Source organism: Pan troglodytes, chromosome 6 (genome assembly GCF_028858775.2).
Source record: "Pan troglodytes isolate AG18354 chromosome 6, NHGRI_mPanTro3-v2.0_pri, whole genome shotgun sequence".
In the NCBI taxonomy this organism is placed as follows: domain Eukaryota; kingdom Metazoa; phylum Chordata; class Mammalia; order Primates; family Hominidae; genus Pan; species Pan troglodytes.
The window spans coordinates 22207244-22227191 of record NC_072404.2 but is presented as its reverse complement, the minus strand read 5'-3'; the positions used below and the strand labels follow the sequence as shown (position 1 = coordinate 22227191).

At 39.6% G+C, this 19948-nt stretch overlaps 1 protein-coding gene and 1 long non-coding RNA gene across 7 annotated transcripts in view; one reads left to right on the top strand and one right to left on the bottom strand.

Annotated features, from left to right (window-relative positions):
- Positions 1 to 7735, bottom strand: part of LOC107975711 (uncharacterized) — a 30987-nt gene extending 23252 nt beyond the window's left edge. Inside the window, exons 1-2 of the long non-coding RNA XR_001719093.4 lie at positions 7519 to 7735; positions 5464 to 5521 (exon numbers count right to left, since the gene is read on the bottom strand). This is a non-coding gene — a long non-coding RNA (uncharacterized LOC107975711). The remainder of the gene's footprint in view (positions 1 to 5463; positions 5522 to 7518) is intronic.
- Positions 6963 to 19948, top strand: part of CRPPA (CDP-L-ribitol pyrophosphorylase A) — a 379242-nt gene continuing 366256 nt past the window's right edge. For 3 of the 6 annotated variants that reach the window (XM_003318327.5, XM_009452696.4, XM_003318326.6), the window contains exon 1: positions 6963 to 7435. In XM_003318327.5, the coding sequence (XP_003318375.1) occupies positions 7179 to 7435 (257 nt within the window). In that variant the 5' untranslated portion in view covers positions 6963 to 7178. Of the gene's footprint in view, positions 7436 to 7825; positions 8115 to 19948 lie in introns of those variants that run through there. The other 3 variants (XR_010158347.1, XM_054687398.2, XM_009452697.4) reach the window with 2 other exon arrangements.

The window sequence follows — 19948 nt, the reverse complement described above, 5'->3', positions numbered from 1 at the left end:
AGGATACTGCCTTTGATGGTTCTCAGAGGCGACACTGTGTTTAAATGACAGCTTTTACAAGGCAAAATGAATTCTAAGTGCACACACACACACAAAATGACAGGTCTGTAGAAATACCAGGGGATGATCCGGTTTTCTGTTTCTCTTCCATCATTCTGTTCTGGTACTTAAATATTCTTCCCTTGTGTTTTCCTTCTTACAAATTAACAAGAAAATGAAACAGTTTAATGAATTTCTTATGCAATTTTAAAATAAATTTCTTATGCGATTTTTATATGGTATTTTAATATATTACATGCATTTTGCTTTGGGTACTGAAATTAAATGTACTGAACATAAAGTGAGTTGGGGTATAATTCTTTTAAATTCAGTGTTTATTTCAGTCTGGCTGATAACTACACTGGAATCTATGGAGGTGTATCAAAACTCAGATTCCTGGTTCTACTCTGGAGGCATTTAATCAAAATTTCTGTCAGTAGATGCCAGGAATATATTTTCTAAGATTATTATATAATATATACTATATAAATTATATTGTATAAAATATATAAAAATACTACATAGAAACAATTGTTCCAGGTGCTTCTTATGAAAAGTTAAACTTTAGTATCATTAATTCAGTCCTAAGGCTAAATATTCACCATTGCTTCCCTTTTCAGCTATACAGGAAAAGCAGAGTGGATGGTAGAGACAACTGACAATAACTTTGCAAGAAATATTATGAAAATAAAAGATAATAATAATGTTGTCCCGTGGTATTGTTTAGTCTGCATTATCTGCAGAGAGACCTCAATTCTGAGTGTCACCTTTCTTATGTATAAAAATGAGTTAAAGGTCAGAGGTTAATAGACTGTACCATTTACATAAGATACACAATAGCAAAACAGAAATTAGAATTCATAGGCTGCCAGAAATGATGGGGATGGCCCATGGTAGAATGTTAATTTATTTCTTCTGGCTCTGATTTCAGTGGAGTTAAAGGATGAACCATTAAGCTGTTCATTAGCACTGATGAGAAACACCCCAACTAATCTCGAGAAAGGGTACTAAAACAATAAGTGTAGCTGGGGAGGAGGGGTATGACTGGTAGTGCTAATTATATTTGAGTTAATACTAAAAAAATTAACCCACTGGAAACTAAAATTTTCTAATAAAAGAAATCTCCAAGACACGTATTCCAGAGAGGTATACTAACATGTAAAGACAAACAAACAAACAAAAAAGTAAGTTTTGGGTATTTCAGATATAAAGATGAGAGCCACTTCCATTTATTGTGCACTTCTGTGCATACTAAAAAGTAAAGACAATGGCAGGAACTAATAAGTGATTATAGCACTGCTGTAGGATCCAAGGTTAATACAAAAAAGTCAATCATTTTCTATATACTAGTAATGAACAAGTGGAATTTGAAATTAAAAACACAGTATTATTTACATTAACCCCCCCATGAAATCCTTAGGTGTACATTTAAGACAACATGTACAAGATCCATATGAGAAAAAGTACAAAACTGATGAAAGACATCACAAAAGAACTAAGTAAAGATGTTCCATGTTTGTGGGTAGAAAGACTCAATATTGTCAAGATGTCAGTTCTTCCAAAATTAATCTATAAATTCAATGCAATCCCAATCAAAATACCAGCAAGTTATTTTGTGGACATTGATAAACTGATTTTAAAGTTTATATGGAGAGGCAAATCCCAATCAAAATACCAGCAAGTTATTTTGTGGATATTGATAAACTGATTTTAAAGTTTATATGGAGAGGCAAGAGACCCAGAATAGCCAACACGATATTGAAGAAGAACAAAGTTGGAAGACAGACACTACTGGATCTCAAGACATATAAAAAGCTACATAATCAGGACAGTGTGGTATTGACTAAAGGATGTACAAATGAATCAATGGAACATTATAAAGAAACCAGAATTAGACTCAAATAAATACAGTCAACTGATCTTTGACAAAGGAGCAAAGGCAACAAAATGAAGCGAAGACAGTCTTTTCAACAAATGTTGCTGCAACAACTGCATATCTACATGCAAAAACAACAAAGAATCTAGACAAACCTTATACCCTTTACAAAATTAACTCAAAACTCACTGACCTAAATGAATCACCGACCTAAAAAAACCCACAAAACTATAAAACTCCTAATAGATAGCATAGCAGAAAATCTAGGTGATCAGTTTTTAAAAGCACCACCAAAGGCATGATCCATGAAAAACAATTGATAAGCTGGACTTCATTATCACTAAAAATTTCTGCTCTGCAAAAGACATGTTGAGAATAAGAAGACAAGCCACAGAGAAAATATTTGCCAAAGTAATATCAGATAAAAAATTGTTCTTCAAAATAAACAAAGAACTCTCAAAACTGAACAATAAAAACACAAATGACCCAACTAAAAAGTGGGCCAAAGACTCTGACACCTCACCAAATATGATACACATGACAAATACGCATATGAACAATGCTCAACATCATATGTCATCAAATAAATACAAATTAAATCAACACTGAGATACCACTACACACCTATTAGAATGGCCAACATCCAGAACACTGACACACCAAATGCTGGTGAGGATGTGAAGCAACAGAACTCTCATTCATTGCTGGTGGGAATGCAAAATGGTATACCTATTTTGGAGGACAGTTTGGCCGTTTCTTACAAAACTAACCATACTTTTGCCCGTGCAATTCAGCAATCTTTCTCCTTGGTATTTACCCAAAGGAATTGAAAATTTTTGTACACATAAAAACCTGCACAGAGGAACAGAAAACCAAACACCGCATGTTCTCACTTATAAGTGAGAGCTGAATAATCAGAACACGGGGAGGGGAACCACACCGGGACCTGTAGGGAGATGGGGAGTGGGGAGGGAGAACATTAGGAAAAATAGCTAATGCATGCTGGGTTTAATACCTAGGTCAAGGGTTGATAGGTACAGCAAACCACCATGGCATACGTTTACCTTTGTAACAAACCTGCACATCCTGCACATGTACCCCAGAACTTAAAATAAAATTTAAAAAAAACCCTACACAGAGATGTTTATTACAGCTTAATCATAATTGCCAAAACTTGGAAGCAAACAAGATGTCTTTTAGTAGGTGAGTGAATAAATACATCACGGTACATCCAGAAAAAAAAAATCAGTGTTAAAGAGAAAGAAGCTGTCAAGCCATGAAAAGATATGGAGAAAACTTAAATGCATATTACTAAGTGAAAGAAGCCAATCTGAAAAGAATACTGTATGGTTCCAACTATATGATGTTCTGGAAAAGGCAAAAGCATGGAGGCAGTAAAAAGATAATTGGATGCCAGGGACTGGGCAGGGATTAGAGGAGAGGAAGGCATGAATAGACAGAGGATAGAGGATTTTAGGGCAGTGAAATTACTCTGCATGATACTGTAATGGTGGATACACATCACTGTAAATTTATCAATCCTATAGAATGAATGTACAACGCCAAGTGTGAACTCTAACGTAAACTAGGGACTGTGGGTTATAATGATGTGTCACTGTAGGTTCATCAGTTGTAACCAATGTACCACTCTGGTGGGAGATGTTAATAATGTGGGAGGCTATGTATGTGTGGGGCAGGGAGCTATTGGAAATTTTTGTACCTTTCTCTCGATTTTGCTGTGAACCTAAAACTACACTTAGTCTACTTTAAAAAATTAAAGGCATGCCAAAGCCAGGTTATGAAATCGTGGTATACATTTAACAAAGTTATGCTTTAAACATTTATAATACATTTTTAAATTCACAAGACAAAGGATTTATTTTAAAAGTCAATACTGGGGTTCTAGTAACGGGACATAAAGTTGAATGAACAGTGCCTTATTTTTTCAATCATATTACCGCATTTCTAACTACGTATAACTTCATTTGGAGATTATAGTCCAAATGAGAATCTTCCTCAGTGTGAAGCCTGTATTAGTTTCCTCTTGCTGCTATAATAAATTACCACAGATTTAGCAGCTTAAAACAACTCAAGTATGTTATCTTACAGTTCTGGATATCAGAAATCTGAAAATGGGGTGGCAGGGCTATATTATTCTGCAGGCTCTAAGAGAAAAACCTGTTTCCTTGTCTTTTCCAGCTTTTAGAGGTTGCCTACATTCCCACCCGTCTGCACTCTGATGGCTGCTTCCATCCTCATACCTCCTTCTCTAACTCTGACCTCTCTCTTATAAGGATGCCAGAGATTACACATGGCCCACCTGGATAATCCAGGCTACTCCCCTCCATCTTGAGATCCTTCACTTAATCACATCTGCAATGTCTTTTTAGCAGTGTAAGGTAACATATTCATAGCTTCTGGAGATAAGAACATGGGCATCTTTGGGGAGTCATTATTTTGCCTACTTGGAAGCTCAAAATGGAAACCACTCCAAGAACTTCCAACTCTGCATGCTCTGCCTCATGATTCAGTTGGGGTTTATTTTTTCTAAACTCTTCAAGTGATATCTTAGAATTGTTATTACCAATGGGTCCCAGAGGATTTCACTTTTCAGGGTATGTACTTTCACACGCCGGATGCAGAGAAGATATTCTCATATTGTGGCTGCTATAACTTGGTATTAAGTAACAAGGAAGCTACATCTGTTACCCCAAAGTATGCATAACATGGAACTAATTATATTTATATAAAAAGGACAGAGAGAAAAATGTTGCTTCATACTACATATATGAATGAATACTTTAATCTGCCCTTTTTTCTCTACAAGTTGGTCTGCTAGACATTGTTAATATACAGTATGTAAGATCTAAGGATCTAAGGATTCATGGAAGATCTAAACTGATATATCTGCTCTAAGAAAAAAACTAAGATTCTAGTTAAAATTTGTCAATGTTTAATTATATAAAATTATTCTATAGCAATTGGTATAACAAGAGCTTTATTACTCTTCTTCGCTCAAGGTTAAGTAAAGGAAGAATACCTTTATAATAACTCCACCTTTAGATTAAAAAGGCAGGTTTAAAGATCAATATTAATAGAAATACTAATTCGATTTGCCTTCCTGCTCTCATAGATAGACTCATTTATTTATCCACCCAGTTAGTCAACAGATATTTAAATGCTTGATACAGGTGTGGTAGTGGCGCTATGAAGTCAAGTATTGTGCCAAACTTGTTTAATATAGTTGCTGCCTGGGCATCCATTTTCAGGCCTGATATAAGCTGTTTGAAACCCAGTTGTATCACGTCACCTGTGGCCTACTTAAAACTTCCCCTCCCTGTGATATAGAACACTTATTCCTCATTCCATGACCAAAAACCCAACAGCTGCTAACCATGATAAAACCCAATGGTCAACACCAGAGTCAAGTTCCCCCTTTGCTGGTGTTTTCTTTAAACTAGTCAATCCACAACCCCCTCTGGAAAGCCTAAGGGATAAAGCCTTTGGACCTTAACACAGCCCCACAGGTCCTCTCTCTTGCACCCCACCTGCTGGTTGGGAGTCCTGTTATCTCCAGACTTCCATCAGGCTTATCCTCTGGTGAATCTGCAAGTAATAAAATGTGCCTGTTACTTCACATGTTTTGTGTGCTGCCTCCTCTGGCGTCTCACCTGCACACCAGAACCTAGCTTTCCTCTCTGGGCCAGGGCTCTCCTGAAGAGTGGCTGTTCTGGCTTATGGCCACTCTTAAGAGAGAGACCTCGAGATCAAATTAGAAAGGAACGATAGCAATAAAAATTACAAGGAAGTATATTATGGCACCCACTTTTCAGTTAAGAAACCAACTAGCACAGGACCTAAATGCTAATTATAATAAAAGTAACAAAAGTGAAAGAATGCCTTCAATAAGACTAAACAAAAAGGAAAAGCAGAAAACATATTTTTATATGCTCTCAAGAAAACAGGTAAAAATAAAAATTGTAATACTATAACTAGATAACATTTCCAGTGTTTAAAAAGATTATTTTTTATGAATCATAAACCACTGGATTAAGACTGAATTACTGATGATTATACACTTTAATGATCATTAATCTATTTAATCAGCAATTCATTCAATAAATATTAAGCTTGTGTTACATTCCAGGAGCTGGGCACACACACACAACCCAAGCCAAAAGAAAAATGTTGCTGCTTGCATGGAGTTTACATTCCAGGGACCTAATACAATAGTGCTCTCCTCCAAATTCTCACTATACTTTCATGGTAAACCTCACCAGCAACAAGAGTACTAAATAAGGTAAGATATGCTTTAGGCCTGGAATTCTTCAACTTTGGCCTACTTCTGTATGAGGGCCTTAAGGCTCCTCTGCCATTAGTTGTGCAATCTTACATAAATTAACCATTTTAACTTCTTTTCCCCTTTGTAAAAAGGGAAATGGCAATAGTTGAGTTCTTCTGGGGACTAAATGACATAAGGTGTATCGATTGTTCAGCAATTAGTATTGCTTTGGCCCTATGGTTCCAAAACATGCCTGCTCATCAGAATCACCCGAGGATCTTTAAAAACATTCCAAAGTCCGGTGCTCACCAGACCAATTAAATCCCAATCTCTGAGGGTGTCAGGACACGCTCCCCAGGTGGTTCCAACGTGCAGACAAGTTTGAGAGCCACCACAGTTTGCATTATTGACGTGCCACAATAACACTTGCTAATCCATCTGTCTTTACCCCAGGTGGAACCAGGAAGCCTCCAGAGCTTAATGGAATTCAGATAATCGAGGTGCATACGCACCCTACGTCCCATCCTGTGACTTGAATCCCAATCTCTTCCAAAATTTTAAAGCAGGGAGGGATGGGACAGAGGCCTGACCTCTCCTGCGTACTCATGGCCCTTGAGTATCTGCGATCTTTAGATATGTAGGGCATGCTGACATTTCCACTTGCGGCGACAGCTGGGCCTGCCCGGGGGAAGCGCAGAGCGGGCAAGTCAGCCCTCCCGCAGGCGCTGGGACCGGGTGCGGAGGCCGCAGCCGCGCCGCGAGGGCAGATCGGCAGCCTCAGCTGCTGCCGTAGCTGTCGGGATCGTCCCCTGCGGGGCAGCAACAGCGGGGCTCCGGCGGCTGAGGGGGGCGCCTTCTGCTTGCGCGCTCTGCGTCCCTCTCCGTGGTCTGCCCTTCGCCCCGCGACCCCGGCCGAGGGTGGGAGCAGCGCGGGGTCGCATCGGCCCGAGGCTAGCGGGGCTCGCCGTTCCGCCCGCAGCCATGGAGGCCGGGCCGCCGGGCAGCGCCAGGCCGGCGGAGCCGGGTCCTTGCCTGAGTGGTCAGCGCGGCGCGGACCACACGGCTTCCGCCTCCCTGCAGAGCGTGGCCGGGACCGAGCCCGGGCGCCACCCGCAAGCCGTGGCAGCTGTGTTGCCTGCCGGGGGGTGCGGGGAGAGGATGGGGGTCCCCACCCCGAAGCAATTCTGCCCCATCCTGGAGAGGCCGCTCATCAGCTACACCCTGCAGGCCCTGGAGAGGTAATGCGGCGCCGGGCGCGCCCCGCGGTTCCCTGGGGCCCGGCCTCCCGCTCCCCGCCCTGCCGCTGCTCTAGCGCTGGCACCTTCACTTGGGGGACTGCCGGGCCGCGCTCAGTTATTCAAGCTTGAGCTCTGTTCTCTCTCGCATTTCAGAGATGGGAAGTTCTGGCCTTTAACAGATGGGCACGAAAGCTGCAGCTCCCCCACAGAGCCCTTTACGTCCCCAAGCAGATGAGGTTGTGGGAAAGGCCCGTCGTGTGGCGCCGATTAGAGAGTGCATGGGTTGGGACTAGGCGATTTGGGGTTCTAGCTGTGGGGCCTGAGGAGAAGCTGTGCGGATAGTCTCGCGGTCCTGGGGCTCTGCCTCCGCGCATGCGTGGATTGAGTTGTACGTGCACACTGAAGTTTCCAGAGCGTGTGTTCGTTTTTTTCATTCATTTACTGAGCACCTTCTGTGAGACAGGCTGCGCTAATTACTAGGTGCTGCAGGAGGGGAGAGGAGCAGAATTTAATAACCTTTCAATGGTGGAAAGGGCTTTAAGCCTGAATTTGAGGTCATACCCCCTTTATCTTAGAAAGGGCACTGAAGTTAACTAGTTGGGGAAATGAAGGGGACAGGGAATGGGATAAGGAGGACTAGGGGAACAGTCGTGAGGAGCTGAGGAAGTGAAATGAAGGGGTATGTTATAATATTAACTTACTTTGCTTTTAGCACTGAGTAATGAAGTGGAGCTTGGGGCGAGGGTGCAGGGGTGGGAAGCAGCGGCATTACAAATATCCACATAGTTTTGCTAAGGTGTTTGAACTTCTCTGAAGCCAGTGGGGAGCTGTGGTAGTTTGTGAAGCCTTGAATTGATGCGAACCGTTTGCATTTCCAGATAGATGTCATCCTTTAGCATACATTGCCTTTGCAGGAGGTTTTGAAAACCAAGCTAGTGAGGTTCTAGTCCAAGGGAAGTGGCACGTTCTCCAGAAAGGAGCCCCACGCAAACCCTCACACATGCTTCAAAAGCCAAAAGGTTCAAGTTGTTTTGTAACAGCCCCACGGGTTCACCTTGCCCCTGCCTAAACAGAGCGGATTTATCAAGACAGGGGAATTGCAATGGAGAAAGAGTAATTCACGCAGAGTCGGCTGTGCGGGAGATTGGAGTTTTATTATTACTCAAATCAGTCTCATATCAAATTATTACTCAAAAATTATTACTCAAATCGAGCATTTCGGGATCGGAGTTTTAAAAGATAATTTGGCGGGTAGAGGCTCAGGAAGTGGGGAGTGCTAGTTGATCAGGTTGGAGATGGAATCATAGGGGGTCTAAGTGAGGTTTTCTTGGTGTCTTCTGTTTCTGGGTGGGATCGCAGAACTGGTTGAGACAGATTACTGGTTTGGGTGGTGTCAGCTGATTCATGGAGTGAAGGGTCTATAAAATATCTCAAGCACTGATCTTAGGTTTTACAATAGTGATGTTATCCCCAGGAGCAATTTGGAGAGGTTCGGACTCTTGCAGCCAGAGGATGCATGACCCCTAAACTGTAATTTCTAATCTTGTAGCTAATTTGTTAGTACTGTGAAGGCAGACTGGTCCCCAGGCAAGAAAGGGGTCTTTTTGGGAAAGGGCTATTATCAATTTTGTTCCAGAGTCAAACCATAAACTAAGTTCCTTCCCAAGGTTAGTTCGGCCTATGCCAAGGAATGAGCTTAATGGTTAGAAGCAAGATGGAGTTAGTTAGGACTGATCTTTCACTGTCCTAATTTCCTCAGTTATAATTTTCACAAAGGCAGTTTCAGTTTCTCATATGACTGTTTTACTTTCTGAATATTGGAGTTTGGAAAATGGAAGTGTAAAAAGCCATAATCACTGATTTAGGTAATCTGCCCAATGATTACATCTGAAACTCAAAATTTGAAATGATTCCAGTTGCTAACTTTATTCCATTTCTCTGGGTAGTAGGGAGAGGGGTCCCTGAAACCATTTCATGAACCACTTACCTATAACATTCCAGTGCCATGAACATTGTGACAACATAGCTCATATATGAAGGCATTTCTGTGGGACACAATGGGTCTTGGCCAGCAGGATCTTTATCTGCGTGGTAATTAGCTATGGGGATTATAGTCACTTTTACACTAAACTTTTCTCCCATGGAGAAAACTTTTGCATTAACTGTAATTTTTTGCATCTTCTGAGGCAGTCTAAGATAGGTGGACACTAAAAATCTCACTGATATGGTTTGGCTGTGTCTCCATCCAAAAATCTCATCTTGAATTTTAATCCCCATAACCCCGCATGTTAAAGGAGAGATCAGGTGGAAGTAATTGAATCATGGGACAGAGATCAGGTGGAGGTAATTGAATCACGGGACAGAGATCAGGTGGAGGTAATTGAATCACGGGACAGAGATCAGGTGGAGGTAATTGAATCACGGGACAGAGATCAGGTGGAGGTAATTGCATCATGGGGATTGTTTCCCCCATGCTGGTCTCTTGATAGTGAGTTCTCATGAGATCTGGTAGTTTTGTTAGTGTTTCGTAGTTCCTCCTGTGTTCATTCTCCTTCCTGCTGCCTTGTGAAGAAGGCACCTTCCTTTCCCTTCACCTTCCACCATGCTTGTAAGTTTCCTGAGGCCTCCCCAGCCATGCTGAACTGTGAGTCAATTAAACCTCTTTCCTTTATAAATTACTTAATCTTGGGCAGTTCTTTATAGCAGTGTGAAAACAGACTAATACACTCACTTTTAAAGGAAAATAATGTTTGGAAAGGCCTTGTTTATGGAAAATAAAACGTTTATCTTCTACTTTTACTTAACTGATAACAGCAGTCAGAAAATCCTAATAGCAATAGTAACTCATCAAAATTTTCATTCTGAAATACTTCATGGCTCATTTTTATCACTATTATGTCTGAAGAACTTATGGAACATGATTATATTTTGGGTATGTCCTAGGAAGTCCTTAGAAAGCTTGCTTTATAGCAGTGTGTGGGTGCTGCTTGGCCATTTGCCAAGTGAAAGCCCTTACTTCCTTCTGTAAAAGATCAGCCCTACAGACTGTTGATAGTTTTCTTAGGGTATGGGGCCAAAAGTCTTAAGTCACTTCATTAAAAAAGATAATTTATACAAATTCAAATAAGGAAAAGGACATGGAAGTATAAAATGCCTTATAAGACTACTTTTTTGCTCTGTTGAGAAATTATGCATGCTTTTTGCTTATTAAAGGGAAAGCACAGTTCTCATTGTCCCAAATAAGAAAAATAATGGGTGTCACCACTGTCAATCATTTAGGTTATTCTGAGAGAATGTCATTTCTTGTTTTTCAGGGGCTGTATGTGATACCCCAAATTTGATTTTTTTTTTTTTATAACTTCAACTTCTATTTTAGATTCAGAGGGAGTGTGTGTGTAGATTTGTTACCTGGGTATATTGTGTGATGCTGAAGTTTAGGGTATGATTGATCCCATCACCCATGTAATGAGTGTAGTACTGAATAGTTTTTCAACCTTTGCCCCCTCCCTCCTCCCTCTAGTGATCCCCAGTGTCTATTGTTGACATCTTTATGTCCATGAGTACCCATTGTTTAGCTCCATCTTAGGAGAACTTGTGGTAATTGGTTTTCTGTTCCTCTGTTAATTTGCTTAGAATAATGGCCTCCAGCTGCAATCATGTTGCTGCAAAGAACTTGATTTTGTTCTTTTTATGGCTACATAGTATTCCATAGTGTATACGTACCATATTTTCTTTATCCAATCCACCATTGATGGGCACCTAGGTTGATTCCCTGTGTTTGCTATTGTGAATAGCACTGTGATGAACATGGTGCATGCATCTTTTTGGTAGAAGCGTTCGTTTTCTTTTGGATATATACCCACTAATGAGATTGCTGGGTTGAATGGTAGTTCTGTTTTAAGTTCTTTGAGAAATCTGCAAACTTCTTTCCACAGTGATTGAACTAATTGACTTTCCCAGTAACAGTGTATAAGTGTTCCCCTTTTCTCTGCAGCCTTGCTAGCATCTGGTTTTTTTTTTTTTTTTTGGCTTTTTCATAATAGTCATCATGACTGGTGTGAGATGGTATCTGATTGTGGTTTTGATTTGCATTTCTGACTAGTGATGTGGAACGTTTGTTTGTTGGATACTTGGATGTTGTCTTTTGAGAAGTGTTTGTTCATGTCATTTGTGCATTTTTAATGTGGGTATTTGTTTTTTGCTGGTTCAATTGTTTACAGTTCCTTATAGATTCTGAATATTAGGCCTTCGCTTGAGAGTGCAAAAACTGTTTACTCTGATAGTTTCAATTGCTGTGCAGAAGCTCTATTGTATTTTTGGAGATAGGGTCTCACTGTGCTACCCAGGCTGGAGTGCAGTGGCAGGATTTCAGCTTACTGCAGCCTCAACCTCCTGGGCTCAAGCGATCCTCCCACTTCAGGCCCTCAAGTAGCTGGGACTACAGTCACGTGCCACCATGCCCAGATAATTTTTTTTTTTGTATTTGTTTGTAGAAATGGGGTTTTGCCATGTTGGGCAGGCTGGTCTTGAGCTTCTGAGCTCAGGTGATCCACCTGCGTTGGCCTACCAGAGTGCTGGCATTACAAGTGTGAGTGACCGCACCTGGCTGCTGTGCAGAAGCTGTTTAGTTTAATTTGCTCTCAGTTGTCAATTTTTGTTTTTGTTGGAATTGCTTTTGAGGACTTAGTCAGAAATTCTTTCCCAAGGCTGATGCCCAGAATGGTGTTTACTAGCTTTTCTTCTAGGATTCTTATAGTTGGAGGTCTTCCATTTAAATATTTAATCTATCTTGAGTTAATTTTTGTGTATGGTGAGAGGTAGGGGTCCAGTTTTATTCCTCTGGATATGGCTAGCCAGCTATCCTACCAACATTTATGGAATAGGGAGTCCTTTTCCCAAAAATTGCTTATTTTTGTCAACTTTATTTCTGGGTTCTCTGTTCTGTTCCATTGGTCTGTGTCTATTGTGTACCAATACTGTGCTGTTTGGGTTACTGTAGCCTTATAGTATAGTTTGAAATTGATGCCCTGAATTTGACTTCAAAATTCATTTTATTTGCCCCTCATAAGTAAGGATATTCTTTGCCCAAACTTTTGCTATCTCACTAATAGAGGGTTGAGAAGTTGTAATTTTTTAATATCTCACCTAAGAAATTCAAACTACCATCGAAAATAACTCTTATGGGTTGATTTGTCTTTTGGAATTTTGAACTAATTGGGGACTACAAAAGAGAAGGTAAAAACTTCTGAACTTTGGCCCCAAATTCCTAAATTGGGATAGGGAAATGTAAGGAAACATGGCTAGTCTTGCCTCTAGTTAAAGACTGCCACTTACACATACATTTGTTTCCACTACTTCCTTGATCCACCTAAAGGAGCTAAAAATGTATGGCTACAGAAGGGAGAATGAATGAGAGGAAGTGCACCAGATAAGTAGTAATAAACTCAAGAGATAGGCGCATGGTAACCTAATCTGATTTAATGAACCCAGGAAAGCTAAAACATAAGACTTCAGGTAGAACTTCAGTTCAGGTAGAACTTACTTCTCAGGAAGTAAGATGATTAAAGTTATACGACCTTGAAAAAGTATAGACATCAGAAGTGGCACAGGGTATCTCTGAAGGTGGGGTAGAACAATGAAAAGGGGACACCTGATTGAATCCTTCAAAAGGAAGAGTAAAATTCCCAGATCTTTAACAGATACTGAGGCTTATTCTCTGGCTGAGAATTAGCACAGCTAATGACTTGAGTTCGGTACTCTATGGCAGTGGGGGAATTAAGAGAGACTACATTTTGATACAGTGAGATCCTTAGTGCCTGAGGTAGATGACTCAAGGAAGTTTTCTGCTTTTCAGACATGCCATATATTAAAGTAGCTGTTCTTCTAAAATCGAGGAGTTGGAGGAGACATTGAAAGAAAATCCATTTTGTGAATTGACTGGAACTTCAGATTGCTTGTCCATTTTCCTTTTGACAAAATCAGAACAGTTTTAGTTTAGCCAAATTCTACTTTGCGCCATTGAAACTGCTTAGAAAACTACTTATCAGATTAAATGAGATTCAAAAGTACCTCTGAACCCACCAGTATCTGAGGCATGTTGGCTAAAGGCTCTGAGAAAATGGAGATTTACAGCTAAGTATTTAACATATCAAGATTATGTTGTTTGTGGATATATTTGTATATTATGATTAAACATCATGTACACGTATAGACATATGTATTAGTATACATGAATGTGTGTATAGGTTAATATACTCCAATCTTAAAGAATGGTAGTCCAGAATTGTGCATATGGATATTACTAGGAAGGATCACATATAACAACTCATTTCTACTTTATGCTGGGAACTAGACCCTTTCAGAAGTTGATTAAAAATGTTTCTAGGATTTCAAAAGTTGTTTTGGCTTTTTAACCAAACTGAAATATAATTATTGAACCCCAGGTTATAAACTAAAGGGAATCTTAGTTTTCGCCTTTTACTAACAAGAAACTGAGATTAGGGGTACTAATCCCTTAGATAACTATCGCTTTGTGACCTGAGTTTCTATAAGGAAATGTTGCTCCAAGAAATCAGATGACAATGGTGTTATTGGCAGGGGCATAAAGCTGACAATTAAACCGTAACATTCACTCACAATTTATCAATTTATGTATCTAGATTTTACTGTTTTAAAAAATGTATTCCCTGGATCTGTTGTAGGAGGCAAAAATTCCTGCCAGTAATCTAATTTCTGGTTTAAATATACAAGGAAAGTGTCATGGGGTGTGTGTGTGTGTGTGTTGGGATAGGGGGGTGGTCAACCTGGAATAGCTGAAAAATAGACTAAGATGACAACTACAGCAAAAGGGATTAAGAAAGGCAAACTTTGGCCATGCTTATTCAGACTTGGTGATGAGTTGGGTAGGGGTTGGGAATTCCTGACAGTGGATTTGAACAAGGTCTGGCAGGGCTTTCCTCATAGTTCATGAGGTTTTTGAGCTCTCTTAGGTGGAGGACAATGCTTAAGATAACTTTCCTTTAGATGGTTTCATGCTGGTCAAAGTTTGTTATAACTCAGCCTCCCCTATAAATCTTCTACAGGAAAATGTGCTGTTCCACTGATTAAAAAGTATTCTAGACCTTATGATAGTTGGTTGTATCATTGTATGTTAATCTATTGGCACTGATTCATGTTTCAGAATATTTTCAGTTTGGCTAGAGTGAATTAGTATCCTTGAGTCGGACAACTCCAAGTAAATTTGGGGAGAAAAATCACTTTTGTAGATCTGTATGTGTTTATATTATGGAAACTAAATCTTCAGATTGAGATTGGGCTTGGAAATCAATGAAAGTCTATGTTTCATTATTGTTTAAGACTCCATAGTGTGTGTTTCAGTATATTAACTTTGTTTTTTAAAAAAAGTTTTGTCCATTTATTCGATTTGTTTTCTTGTGTACTTTTACATATTCTGTCCTAGATTTTGGAAAACCACAGCAAATTCTGTTGAACAAGATACACAAGTAAAGATATAAATGTTAGTCCAGATGAACAAGGTTGATCACTTGAATTAGGCTGAGATAACAGGAATGGAGTAGAGAAGACAGGAGAAATATTTAGTAGCTAGTGTTGATAGCTCTTAGTGGTTAACTGTTTTAGAGATTCAGAATGAGAAAGGAATGCTTTTAGTTGTGTGGTTAGATGAATTTGACTTAAAATTTTGTCTCAAGGTTTCCTTAATAAAAGGGTCAAGTCTGAGTCATGGGACTTGTATTTTGTACAGGTCAGATGATTAGAGGTCAGTGTTACATTTCCAAAGGACCGCATGGAACACCTTCAAAATAAGTGGTAAGACTAAGGCAGGTAGGCTGAGGCCTGACAACTGGAAGCCTTCATGGGCCATAGTAGGAAGGCTTCACATTGCAAAGGTAATCCAAGAGCCAGCCCCGTCATGCCAATTCAATATTTTGCTGCTAAAACGTCAGGGTCAGTATGGAGAAATAGAAATCTATGAATTATGTCCATAGTACAATCCAGAGGCCAAGTTTCCGTGAAGGCTGCCATGGAAATGAGCAGCAGCTGCCACTGTCCCCTTGCAGCAAAACTCTGCAGACTAGATGAGAGGGCTTTCAGAGGTGTTAACAGGGCCTGATCTTTCCCATCTGTTTCATAAAGCATTTGTTAAAATGTTCTGTTCCCAATAGATCTGTTAAAACTGTCTGGGCCGAGTATTCCTGTAAGCAATATTTGTTATTCCAGGAGAAAATAACTTTTGAGTTATTATATTTCTTCCTCAATGTCTGTAGGTGTAATAGAGCTTAAGGCTAGGTTCCTATTTGCCTATGGAATGTGCTAGAAAGGAAATATTCAGGAGAACTTGACAGAATTAGGCTGCTGAGGGTTTGGTGTGGACTTGTCCTCAGTTAAGAGGTAAACTAGATCTCTTTATTCAGCAAATATTTGATCGGTAGGCACTGTGTGAGGTACTTAAGGTCTTTTTAAGTCCCATGATTTTACATTATTAAATTTTAATACTATAAAAGACTTTTAGTTCTATAACTAGAAAAGAATGTGAATAAATCCTTAGAAATACAAACAGTACTTATAAAGACTTGCAAGTACTGGGTGTATGCTTGGTTGCTGACCAAAATAGCTTTATAAGCCTGTTGTCTCTGAAGAGCGTTCTAAAATAGTGTTTTCCAAACTTTTTTTTGACCTGTTACAAGAATTACGTTTTTGCCTCATGGCTCAGTGACAAATGCATATTTACTTATATACTCACGCACATTTGAAAGAAAATTCATGCAAACAACCTATCTCTGTGCTACGCATTTTAATTTTTCTGTTCTATTTCCGTTTCATTTACCCAACAAAGTTGCTTTAAAACTTACTATAAACTGATTTTATGACACTCTAATGGGACCCGAAATTGGCAGTTTGAGAAATACTGGTTTAAAATGCCATTTTCTGTTTAGAGTCTCATACAGTTGTTTGAAATAGTGTAAGGCCATAAGTGTCTGTTTGTAATTATTTACATCTACTCTGGATGTTTTCTGTCTGATGGAATGGAGAATTTGAGTTATTTTAAGGCAATCTAGTAAAATTGGGAGTTAATTCATTGAATAGATACTTGAATGACTACTTTATGTCAAATATTATCCTATCTTCCTCTTAATTCTTCATCATATTTTAACATTTAAGTCAATGTAAATTTTCTTTAAAAAGTAGCAAACTGATTTCCTTAAAAGTTTAACCATTTTTTTCTGGTAGAATATACTATGAAAAGTGACAGGCGAATAGTTTAGAGGACAAGTTGTAATCTTTCCTTTAAAAATACTACTTATTTAGTTGAACACATACTTATAACTCCTATATTAAAAAGTGAACATGTCACACTAATAAACAGCTGAAGTATATATGAAATACTTTTAGTAGCTTTCTATAAATCTAAGAGCAGTTTTTATGCCTAATTATTCAAGCATTCTCCTCTCTGTTTATTTAACAGATACTTACTGACATGTGGTTGAGAAGTTAGGAATTCTGTCAGTCTTTGTTCATTACTGACTCATCAGTATCTAGTATAGTGCCTGACAAATGCTTGATACATACTTGATGTTTGTTAAATGACTAAAGGAACACATGAAAGAATGCCTACTTCTGCCTGAGTTACAAGAAATTATAAGAAACTTGAGCGCTTTTGACTGTAAAAGCAGGAATATTACGTGTTTCAACCTTAATATAAATGAAGTGCTGTAGATGCAATGATCCAAAATGATTTTTTCTCTCCTGGATTTTTCACCTTCCTCTCAGAGACAGTGTTGGTGCATTATTTACAGAGGCTAAAGTTATAGGCTCCAAAGTCAGACTGGAGATCACAGCTTGGTCCCTTAGTTTCTGAGCTGTGTGATTATGGGCAGGTTACTGCCTGTGTCCTCATGTGTAAAGCTGAGATGATGATAATGTGCTTTATAGAGCTGATATGGATATTGAGATATTGCAGGCGAAATATTCTACACATTGATTGCCTGGTACCTAGCAAACATTCCATATATCTTAGGTGTTATTTCTACTATGTTACTGAAAGTTGAGTATGTGCTAAGTTCTGGGACATAGTTTTTGCTTTCTATGAGTTGGCAGCCTAGTGAGGAAGATAAAGTTATAAACAGTGCAGTATAGTCCTTAGGACTCTACGTGTATAAGCACTCTGCAAGCTGAGAAGCAGGGATGTTGTATGCAGAATGGCAGTCAGGGAAAGCTTCCTGGAGGGAGCCATGTCTGAAGTCAGAACTGATGAGTATGAAAGACTCAGGCAGGGCTGGCGGGGAGTAGGGGCAGTTAGGGAGGAGAGAGGGATGGGGACAGTGTTGAGAGGCCAGGTAAGCAGCACATGCAAATACCTGAGTATGAGAGATGCCTTCCCTTCAGGGAATAGTTGGGTATGAGAGTAAGAGGGCATGGAAGAGACCAAGTGATGTGCATGAAGTAGGCTGAGGTCAGGTCTTGAAGGGTCTTGCTCGAGAGCCAGCAGGGGATGACCTCAGATTTGTGCTTGAGAAAGATCATCCAGAAGTGGTGAGAATGGATTGTATTGGGTTAAGAAGAGTAAGAGGAAACAGCTGAGGGGCTAGTGCAGTAAATTATGGTAGAGATGACCGTTCGGGTCACAGCCGTGGCAGTAGAGCCAGAATCTTGGGAAATCCCACATTTAAGAGGGATTGAAGAACTGTCACTCACCACTTGCTAATAACTTTAATTTGAAACTGTGAGTGCAGTGTAAGTTCTGTAGTTGCTAAATTTGCAATGAAAGGCCTAGGAAATGGGCTACAAAACAAAGAACAACCCACGTTTAGTCTTATTCCAGAATCACTTTCATTGCCTGTACAGTTTACTAGAGATTGTTCTTTGGAGTTCTGAAGTGGATTATTTTTGATTGTGATAAACATCCTCCCAAGGTGTGTGAAATATGAAAGTAATCCCAGCTCTCAAGGAGCCTTAGGACCTAGAAACCAGAGCAGAGGGTCAAATACCTAGAAACAAAACAATCAACAAAATCACACTGCATAGGGAATGCTGTTTTCATTCTTTGATTTATTTATATATTTGTAGCTAGTCAGGGTAATGAGAGCCTCCTTTGTTTTCACAGTCCTTGAGACTATGCTGTGTTGTAAGATGTTATACTGCCCCCAGTAGATGAGACTGACTAGTCATTTTTTCAACAAATAATGTACTGAGCACCCACTAAGAGTTAGGTGTAAGGCAATGGACAAAACAGACATTGTCTCTATATGGAGCCTACATGCTAGAAGAGGAAATAAAATGAAATGTTGTATTATCTTGAAAAATGGTAAAAATTTCTTATTGCTTCATTTTTAGAATAAGATGGTAGTATAGAAAAAAGTAATGTAATGTCTTTGTATATTCGGATCTTTTTGTCTCTTGTGTGAGAGATCGTGTAGAAGTATTGTAAAGATTGCAAGAGCTAAAATATAAAAAATGCTTAAGACATAGTGCTTAATTTATTTTGGCTATTATTAGGTGATACTTGTCTTATTTTGCTACTTTTTCTTCCTGACTCATGTAGATGATTACGTCTAGAATATACTATCTCTAAAACGCCGTATACAAGCTCCACCTAGTACCCAGGCGACCATCATTGCATTGCCCAGATTACAGCAGCCACCTCCTACCTGGTCTCTCTGCATCCTTTCTCTCTTTGCTGAATCCTTTCTCCTCCCTGCAGCCAGAGTAAAATTTATGCTCTTGTGATTCCTATTGCTGCTATAAAAATTACCACAAACTGAATGGCTTCAAACCACATTCTCTTACAATTTTGGAGGTCAGAAGTCTCAATTTAGTTTCACTGAGCTGTGTCAAGGTGTTGGCAAAACTGCATTCCTTCTGGAAGATTTGGGGGAGTATCCATTTCCTTGCCTTTCTCTAAATTCTAGAGGCTGGCCACGCATGGGGTTCACTTCTATAATTCTAGCACTTTGGGAGGTTGAGGTGGGTGGATCACCTGAGGTCAGGAGTTAGAGACCAGCCTGGCCAGTATGGCGAAACCTCGTCTCTAGTAAACATAGAAAAATTAGCTATGTGTGGTGGCAGGTGCCTGTAATCCCAGCTACTTGGGAGGCTGAGGCAGGAGAATTGCTTGAACTTGGGAGTCAGAGGTTGCAGTGAGCCAAGATGGTGCCACTGCGCTCCAGCCTGGGTGACAGAGTGAGACTCTGTCTCAAAAAATAAAATTGTAGAGGCCACTCATGCTCTTTGGCTTGAGGCCCTGCATCAGTCTGACATCTGCTTCTGTCATCACATCTTCTCCAGTGACTCTCCTGTGACCTCCTTTCCTTTATAAGGACTCTTGTGATTACGTTGGATCCACCTAGATAATTCAGGACCATCTCCATATTTCAAAATCCTTAATCACCTCTGCAAAGTCCTGTTTGCCATTTAAGGTAACATAGTCACAGGTTTCATGAGTAAGAAAGTACACATCTTTCTGGGTTCATTGTTATGTTTACCAAAAACTCCTAT